This window comes from Colobus angolensis, unplaced genomic scaffold (genome assembly GCF_000951035.1).
Source record: "Colobus angolensis palliatus isolate OR3802 unplaced genomic scaffold, Cang.pa_1.0 Scaffold10, whole genome shotgun sequence".
Classification (NCBI taxonomy): Eukaryota; Metazoa; Chordata; class Mammalia; order Primates; family Cercopithecidae; genus Colobus; species Colobus angolensis.
The window spans coordinates 17,519,441-17,529,306 of NW_012110919.1; the positions used below are offsets into that span (position 1 = coordinate 17,519,441).

Consider the following 9,866-nt stretch of genomic DNA (forward strand, 5'->3'; position numbering starts at 1 on the left):
ACCCCGTCTCTACCAAAAATACAAAAAAAATTAGCTGGGCGTGGTGCCGATGCCTGTATTCCCAGCTACTCAGGAGGCTGAGGCAGAATGGCCAGAACCCAGGAGGCAGAGCTTGCAGTGAGCTGAGATTGCACCACTGCACTCCAGCCTGGATGACAGAGCGAGACTCTGTCTCAAAAAAAAAAAAAAAAAAAAAAAAAAAAGCCAGTGCCAGACTCTTTATGCCTATTCAATCGGCATCTGTTGGGGCAGGGCCCAGGCATTTTTTAAAGCTCCCAGGAAGATTCTAATAGGTAGTGAGGGTTGAGGTCCTATGCTTGAAGCTAAGAGCTGGAGACAAGTAATCATTGAACACATTTGCTAACAGTCCATCAAAGGAGGCCCCCAGCCCAAGAGTGAGGCCATCTTGGTTTCAGAATTAAAAGAAAAAACAGCTTTAAAATAGTAAACTTACCTATTTGCTAATCGTTTATACCACATGCTAATAAAACACATCATAATTATGAAATTCTCAGAATGCAACCACTCTGGAAAAGTCATAACAAAGCTCAAGTGTTTATTAGGAATTAAAAATACTGTAAATAAGCCATACAGTTCATTTCACAGTAAACTAAACAAAACCTTTTTTTTTTGTACTTTTCAGGTTTTTTTGTTTTTTTTTTTCAATTTTTTTGGAAGGGCAAGACAGCCATTAAAGAACAATACAGCTCAGAGGGAAGAGAGATACAGCAAACAATTACAGAAACGCAGTATGCACGCTTCTTGCTGACAGACAGGGCTGCCCAGGCAGCAAACCTCTTCATGGACATCATGTTAAAATAAAAGGACTTGGCCTACATTCCCCAGGAAGACCCCCCATTCCACTGTGGACAGCTTTCCTAACGCATTTTTTGGAAGAACCCAAGGACTCCCCTTTCTGGGAGTCTAAACCTCTGTGTTCCTTGGTGACCTCCCGAGAGAGAACACGGGCCGGCAGCGGGGACAGAGGACTAGTGTAGTGCTTCACATTCAGAATCGTCTGGATGCTTTGCATAGTTACCTCTGATATCATAAGATGCGTCAGGAAGAGAAATGACACACACACCACAGGGGAAGGCGGCCCTCATGCAGCGGATTCCTTTCAAAGAAAGACCCAGGGGCTTCTCCCCTCCTCATTCAGAGCTGACAGCTATGAGCTTTAACCGGTTCAAAGTGGAAGACAAGTGAGAGATATCTCAAAAATTTCGGCCAGAAGTACAAAAAAAAAAAAAAAAGTAAAATTAATTTTCCTTAAAGACAACTGGAAATAAAAGTGTCCCCCAAAACCACCTTTTTTTTACTTGAAATCTGCCAGCCAGACAGGATTTCTGAGGTTAATCTGCTTCTGTTAATCCTCAGTTGAAGCCTTTATCATTTTTCTCTGACTAGAGACATCCATGAAAAGCCACCTGTTATTCACGGCGGCTGCGCTTCAGGAAACTAACCAAACTCTGAAGCAGAGAACTTAAAACATTGTCAATAAATTAACTGGGCACGAAAATACAATGCCTTGGTGTTCAGGTGGTGACAACTGCTCTTTAAGAGGGGACAAGAAATTGGGGGCTGGGGGACACATGGGAGAAAACCACACATTTTTTGGTCATGAGAAATTGGACTTTAAATCCGCGCCCTGCACACGCAATTCATTTAGACCTTTTCGTGAATCTTCTCCACTTTCACGAACAACCTATCCAGATCATTCCTCAGGTCATCTAGTAAACCCTTGGCTGATTCCAGGTTGTTCTCGTTGCTTTCTATTTTGACCGAGTATGCAACCAAACTGTCCACAGCAGTCCTGAGCATTTTCAAGTCTGCCTCCACTTGGCTGACTGAGGCTTTCAGGTTGTCTAAAGAAGAAAGTCTGTCCAGGAAGTCCTGAGGAGGCAGACGGGCGGCCTGGGCTTGGTCCTGACTGAGCAGCGTGTGTACCTGCTCCTGCACTTTCTGGAGTGATTCCACCGTGCTGGGGAGCTCGCCCACACTCCTCTTCAGCTCCTCCACGTCGCCGTAGAGCACCAGCTGGGCCTCACCCAGGCTCCGCACCGTGCTGGCCAGGCCATCCTGGTCTGCCTCCGAGGACCTCAGGCCTTCCAGGCGCCCCTGCAGGGCGGCCAGGCGCTGCTCATGCTCCTGGCTCTTGGACAGGAGGGACTCCAGGCTCTCGGTCTGGCGCGCAGAAGCCACCTGCATGGAGAGCACCCCATCCTCCACGTGCTGGAGCCTGGAGTCCAGTCCCTGACTCTCTTGCTGGAGCGCCTCAAAGGCTTCCGAGTGTCTGAAGCCTCCATCTTCCTTCGGCCCGTGGGAATCGGACTTCAGCTGGCGGAGCTCTTCCTCCAGTCTCCGGATCTCCTCCGGGAGGCGGGAGACGGACTCCTCGGACCTGAGAAGCTTCTCCGTGAGGGCCTGCAGGGCGAGCCGCTCCGTGTCGGCCGCCTCCTTGAAAGCCTGCTGCTCCTGCTTGAGGCTCACCAGCTCGCGGACCTCGGTGTAGACGTCGGACTCCATAGTCTGAAGGGTGCTTCTCAGGGCCTCCATGTCCCACTCTCTGGACTTGGCTGAGGTCTGTATCTCCTTCACAGCTTCCTTCAAGGCTTTCAAATCCTGCTTGTGCCCCTCGGATTCTTCCAGGGAGGCAACCTTTGCCTTCACATCGTTGATCTCCTTCTGGCTCCTCTTCTGGACTTCTGTGAAGATGGCGATGTTGTCGTTGATGGATTTGGTGAGCTCTGTCAGTCGCTCCTCCACCGTGTTCTCCAGGGATGTGAAGTCCCGCTCCCGGGCGTCCTTCACCACATGGATCCCATCCGAGAGGTCTTTGAGAATCTCATTCTGGAGTTTCTGCAGCACTTCACTGATCCGGCTGACCTCACTCTCCCCTTGCTTCACAGCTTTCTCTGTGAGGTCTTGTTTATGTTGGGAGCTTCTCAAGATGGACTCAAAAGTTCCAAATGTGGCTTGCAAAGACTGCACCTGTAATCAAAATCCAGACGTTAATTGCTGAGAAGACCTGATGAGTTTCACATGATAGAACTTTTTTTGTCTGTCCAGCTTCCAGGTCCTGTTTTTTCCAGAATGGCACAATTTTCCTTTGGAGAAACATCCTTCCACACATAGTCCATATGGTTTTGACGACCGACCCTAGGGCCCCCTTCTAGTGCTCCACGGACGATTTATAACTCAGGCCTGACTAATCAGGCTGGACAGCACATGATTAATAACATGGGTTTTAGCCTGATGTGGCACATGGTGCCACTTTTAATACTTTGTTGCAAAAAAAACAAAGAAAAGACAGAAAACAAAAACCTGACTCTGTCAAGTCCCTCGGTCTAACCATCACGCAGGAGAGACATGTCATGAGGATGCAATCAGCCGAACCCACAATGTGGAAAATTCTACAGGACAAAGAACCAGGATCTTCAACAACTAAGTGGCATTTTAAAAGAAGGAAAGACAGGAAACTTACAGGCCGAAAGAAATTTAGGAAAATTTTCAATCAAATGTAATGTGTGGATCTTACATAGATCCTGATTTGAACAAACCAACTGGTAAAAAGACATCTTTGAGCTGGGCCTAGTGGTGTCCACCTATAGTCCCAGCTACTTGGGAAGCTAAGGTGACAGGTTGCCTTGAGCCCAGGAGTTCAAGTCCAGCCTGGGCAACAGAGTGAGGTCCTGTGTCTAAAACAACACAAAAATTTAAAAATAAATAAATAAATTTTTTAAAGCCATTTTTGAAATAATCTAGGAACTGTGATTCTGGACTGGGTGTCAGATGATACTCAAGAAATACTGTAAACTTTGTTAGGTATGATATGCTGTGTTCTGTTAAAACAAACAGAAAGGAATAGAAAGGGAAGGAAAGGAAAGGAGCCCTTATCAGTTGGAAATAAATCCTAAAATGCTTCGGGTAAACTAAGAATGTCAGCCAGGGATTCATTTTAAAACTAATTCCTAATTCACTATCCCCTGGATCTGCCAGGACAACACAGGCTCTTCAGAGGCCCTAGAGCTGAACTGCCAACATTTTCTGAAGCCCTGGACCCACTTCTGCCCAGTAAATTTTCTGGCTTCAGGACAGGAAAGCCTCTCTGCTTATGCTATGGTCATTCAACAGCAACAGCATCTGGAGAACAAGGGAGACCAGGTTGGGCACGCATAGGGCAAGAGAGTGGTTCAGAATCAGACTTCTAACTCCAGCCAAAAAAAAAAAAAAGGCAGATGGCAGGGGTGCTGATAGAATGAAAAAAGAATGGCAAAACATCAGTAATTCTTGAAACTGGGGTTCATTGTATTGCTCTTTTTTTGTTTATGCTTGAACACTGCCATGATAAAAAGTTAAAAAATAAAAAGAATCTGTCTACTGGCACGGACTCTTGAGCCAGACTGCCTAGGTTCAAATCCTAGCTTGAACACTTAATTCACTTAATTCACACTGCAGTGTGATCTTAGGGAAGTTATTTAGCCTATCTGTACCTTGGTTTCCTCAGTTGAAGGATAGGAAAACAGTACCAGACTTATATGATTGTCTGTATGAGGATTAAGTGAATTAATAATATATCAAATACTTAAACTGTGCCCAGAACATAGTGAACGCTCAATATATGGCAGCTATCATCATTGTGATTATTTCTCGTTTCTTCTGAAGTACCTGGTGAGTATGCAGATTCCTAGAACTATCCTCAGCCCAATGCCAAAAGGCAGGAGGATAAACTGAAACGGAATGTGAACAGCACACCTCGGCTCTTGTGCCAGCCCCACCAGTAACCAGCTCTGTAAGCACGAAGAGTCACATTCACTTTCCAAGTCCCAGGCTCATCATCCAGTAGCAAATAAGTTTCTAAAGTGCTGTCTAGCTCCATCGGTCTGTTTTAAGGCAGATTAGAATAAGGTTCTCAAGGACTCCAGAATACTAGACAATTTCCCTGCCCAACCAAATACAACCCAAGTCTTAAAGGACACTCTGTGAAAGTACTGGAGAGAGCCCATCTTTGAAACTAGGTTACTAAATCACAGTGTCTGCCTGTTCTAAGCATAGCACTCAGAACAGAGGTGTGAGCAGGTGAGCACGGTACCTTCAACATGGCAGGCTTGATGAGCTGGCCCATGTCTCCTCTGATCCCTGCCAGCCCTGACCTGGGCTGGCTCTTCACAAATGGTTAGGAAGGAGACTAGAACAGAAATTATACCTAACCCCCAACACTATAAAAAGAACATGGTGTTCCCCTACTGAGGGTACTATGAGTTGTGCATCCTTATGTGAAAATAACTCATTATAATCAATATGCATAGGAAATATCTGTCCCCCCAACAAATGTGGGATGCCCACTAAGTGGTGGGCAGTGGGCAAGATGCCAGAGATGAAATAATGGTTAGGATCCTTGCCCTCAAGGTTACACCGTAGGGTGGGGGGACTGGGTGTTAGCAGTGGCTGACATTCAACCGGGCACTTACGATGGACCAGTAACTATACAAAGGACTTCAGACACATTTCAGACACATCATCTCATTACACCCTCATTATCATCTCATGAGTTGGTGGCTCCCAATGATCTCCATTTTACTAATGAGGAAACTGGTAAGTGGTAGGCTCAAATGTCAAAATCCCAAAATGCTTGATTTCAGAATCTGAGCTCTTAACCACTATGTGATATGCTCAGACAGGGGCACTGACTTCCAAGTGCCCTGAGTACCTGGAAGAGAGGCTGCCAATTCCTGATGCCCTGACTCCTTAGGCAGAGAATCTAGACAAGAAAACAAAGAAATACGAACAGGGAACTCACTCTTCCACAAATAGGTCCTTGTCTCATTAAACTGTCCCTACCAGGCCTAAGCCTACTCCTACCATTCTTTTTTTTTTTTTGAGATGGAGTCTAGCTCTGTCGCCCAGGCTGGAGTGCAGTGGTGCAATCTTGGCTTGCTGCAAGCTCTGCCTCTTGGGTTCACACCATTCTCCTGCCTCAGCCTCCCGAGTAGCTGGGACAACAGGCACCCGCCACCACACCTGGCTAGTTTTTTATATTTTTTTAGTAGAGACGGGGTTTCACCATGTTAGCCAGGATGGTCTCGATCTCTTGACCTCGTGATCCACCCACCTCACCTCCCAAAGTGCTGGGATTACAGGCGTGAGCCACCGCGCCCAGCCTACCATCTTTATATTACGCTGGATCTGCCAGGGCAACACAGGCTCTTCAGAAGGTCTAGAGATGAACTGCCAACACTTTCTGAAGCCCAGGACTCACTTGTGCCTGCTGAATCCTCTGAGTAAGGACAGGCCAGCCTCTCTGCCTGTGCTACAGTCATTCAGAAGATTTGAGCCATTCTCCAATAACAAGAATATCTGGAGGAAAAGAGACAGGTGGGCACCCAACTCCAGCTACACCACTTATGGTCTGTGTGTGACCTTGAACGAGTGACACAGCCAGTCCTCAGCCGCCCCATTGCAAAATGGTGCTACTAAATGATACCTGCCTCAGAGGGTGGCTGGAAGAACAGAAATCATGACTATAAAGCATTTAATAGCATGGCTGACTGACAGTGAACACTAATTATGAATACTGTAAGTATACTTCCCTGCTATGAACCAAACTCCACCCCCCAATAAGTGACCAAGAGTTATAAAGGGGTTCAAACTTAAGATGTCAGAGAACCAAACACAACTGGTTCCTCAATGCAAAATAATTATTTCCTGGTCACCCCAAAGATGCAGACAGAGTAGCCACATTCTGTAGCAAATCCTAACACTGTTCTGGCCATGTTCTGAGTCTCAAGTCAATGAAACATTTATTGGGCACCTACTATGTACTAGGCTAAATAGTGGAGTGGTTAATAGTGTTCTAGGAGTTAGACAACAGTTTGGATCCTAGCCCAGCCACTTACTCACTATATAACCGCTCAGCCACTTAGCCTCACTTAGTCACTTTTCTCCTCTGTCAAAGAGGGCTGATAATAGTTCTTACCTCTTGGGGTTGTTGTGAGAGTCAGGAGATGATGCATTTTCAAATGCTTTGCATAGTGCCTGGCACGTAATAAGTGCACCACAAATATGACACATTAAATTATAGTTTTATTACACTACTAAATTAAAAGAAAAATGGTCAGCCAGGCGCAGTGGCTCACATCTGTAGTCCCAGCACTTTGGGAGGCCAAGGCAGGAGGACTGCTTGAGCCCAGGAGTCTGAGACCAATCTGAGCAACACGGCAAGACCCTGACTCGACCAAAAATTTAAAAAATAAATAGCTGGACGTGCTTGTGTGTGCCTCTGGTCCCAGCTACTTGTGAGACTGAGGCAAGAGGAGTACCTGAGGCCAGGAGCTCAAGGCTGCAGTGAGCTATGATCACACCACTATGCCCCAGCCTGGTGACACAGCGAGACCTGTCTCTATGAAATATAAAATATGAAATAAAAAAAAGAGAAGTCACTATTTCAACGATTTTAGAGCCATGAGGATTCTTAAAAGTCTGGATGGAGCCCTCTTCTCATTGTGTGGAAGGGAAAACTGAGCCCCAAAGAAGAAAGTGATCTATATACATAGCTGTGATGGAGAGGGGGTGAAGCAGCAAAAAGAACAGACTAAGGGAGGGGCAGGGAGAAGCACAGAGAATTAACCTGGATTCAAGACCTTCCCTATTTTGGCCTCAACTTCCAACCTCCCCTCTTCTCACAATTTCCTAAATGTGACTCTGCCACTGGCACGGTAGCCACCTCCTCTCTCTCAAACATGCTCAAAATAGTGTCCCCGCCACGGTGCTCGTCACACTTCTCTCAACATTTATCGATCACCGGCTAGATGGCTGGCACTACCCTGGCCACCAGGATACAGGCGAAATTCCACACCCTCCCTCTTCTGAACTTTCATGGGAGTTACCCTCGACTGATACCTCCTTATGTGTTGCACAAGTGATTCGTGTCTTTTGCTCCTTCATACCCTCCCACAAAGCCTACACAGAGCCACGCAACTGTCAGACTTTAATAAATATTATGATTGATTAGTAAGTAGGTGGATGAAAGAGAAGAAACAGAGGCTAGTGATTATACTCCAGCAGTATGTCTATTTTTTAAGAATGGTTTGACATTCTGGATAGGCAAAGCAGCACTGCCTACTTAATTCCCTTAGAAAAGTCACCTCCCTTGGCCTGCAGCGTTTAGCAGGCTGACTCATTCCAGTTGTTCTGCCAGTCTCTTTTTTTTTTTTTTTTTTTTTTTGAGACGGAGTCTCGCTCTATGGTTCAGACTGGGGTGCACTGGCAGGATCTCTGCTCACTGCAACCTCTGCCTCCTGGGTTCAAGTAATTCTCCTGCCTCAGCCTCCTGAGTAGCTGGGACTACAGGCATGCGTCACCACGCCCCGCTAATTTTGGTATTTTTAGTAGACACGGGGTTTCACCATGTTGGCCAGGCTGCTCTCAAACTTCTGACCTCAGGTGATCCGCCCGCCTCGGCCTCCTAAAGCGCCGGGATTACAGGAATGAGCCACCACGCCCGGCCGTGCTCTGCCAGTCTTAAGAGGAAACTCCTAGTCCTGCACACTCAACAAAAGCAGAGAGCAACTTGGCAGGACAGACAGCATGCTGGGAAGAGGAGGCAGCGGCTCCGGGATCAGAAGTGGCGGGATTTTTTGTTTCGGTCTTGCAACCAACTTTCATTGAGCAATGACATAGTGAGGAGCGAATGAGAGAAAAGGGGCCGTACTTGGTATGGAAAAACCACAGAAGGGCGGAAGCTAAGCACCTTCGCCTTGAGAGTTGGGTCCATCCATACCTGAAATGAACCCCTGTGGACCCTTAACGAACAGGGCAGTGGACTAGACATTTGCATGTGTCTGCCACTCACCAGCTGGGGACTTTGTCAACTCACTGCTCTGTCTAAACCTCAATGTTCTGCTCTGGAAAATGAAATCAAAACTGTTAGTCCTCCCTCCCTCCCAGGGTGGCTATAAAAATTAGGTAATATGTGAGTAAGCATTCTAAACACCATATAAATGTGGCTAGAAGTATTATTCACCAGTATGATCTAGTATTTCTGGCCCTTCCCTTCCCCTAAAGCTGAAGTAGGGCCGGGCGCAGTAGCTCACGCCTGTAATCCAAGCATTCTGGGAGGCCGAGGCAGGCGGATCACTTGAGGTCAGAAGTTCGAGACCAGCCTGGCCAACAGGGTGAAACCTTGTCTCTACTACTAATAAAAAATCAGCCAGGCGTGGTGGCACATGTCTGTAATCCTGTAATCCCAGCTACTCAGGAGGCTGAAGGAGGAGAATCGCTAGAACCTGGGAGGCAGAGGTTGCAGTGAGCTGAGATCGTACCACTGCACTCCAGCCTGGGCGCCAGAGCCACACTCCCTCTCAAAAGAAAACCCAAAAAAAGCTGAAGGAGGACTATGACAAAGGCCTACCTGGGCAGGCTGGTCCAATACAGGACAAGGGACCTAAAGATAGATGGTATTTCATTTGGACCTGCAAATGAGTAAGAATGCCAGCTCCAGGTCTATTAAAAACCCCGCTGGGATGTCTCCCACAGGCAGAGCTGAGGTGGGGCCTTGCCTGAGGTTTCCAGGGATGCGCTGGCTTCCCTTCCAACCTCCTTTACAGACAACTCTGCCCATTCAGCGGTTCCTAATCCAGAAAGAATGGGCTCCCCGGAGCCTGCCGGCTTCCTTACAGGTCACCGCTAATGCCCTGTGACAGGCCCTTGGCCCACCCTGCCAGGCGAGCCTGGCCATCCTCGCGGCGGCCCATCCCTCGGGGCCGATTCCTCCGCAGCCATTAACAAAGGGGGTCTGGGGACTGCCTCAGAACTAGGGGGCCGCATGGAGGGGGTGTCTAGGCCAGGGCCCGCCAAAGAGGAGCGAC

The 9,866-nt window shown here is 47.4% G+C and overlaps 1 protein-coding gene across 1 annotated transcript in view; it reads right to left on the reverse strand.

The window, feature by feature from the left end:
- Window positions 1-536: 536 nt before the first annotated feature.
- The window catches only part of CKAP4 (cytoskeleton-associated protein 4), a 65,930-nt gene continuing 56,600 nt past the window's right edge, over window positions 537-9,866 (reverse strand). Inside the window, exon 4 of the mRNA XM_011935476.1 lies at window positions 537-2,991. Within this exon, the coding sequence (XP_011790866.1) occupies window positions 1,666-2,991 (1,326 nt within the window). The 3' untranslated portion in view covers window positions 537-1,665. The remainder of the gene's footprint in view (window positions 2,992-9,866) is intronic.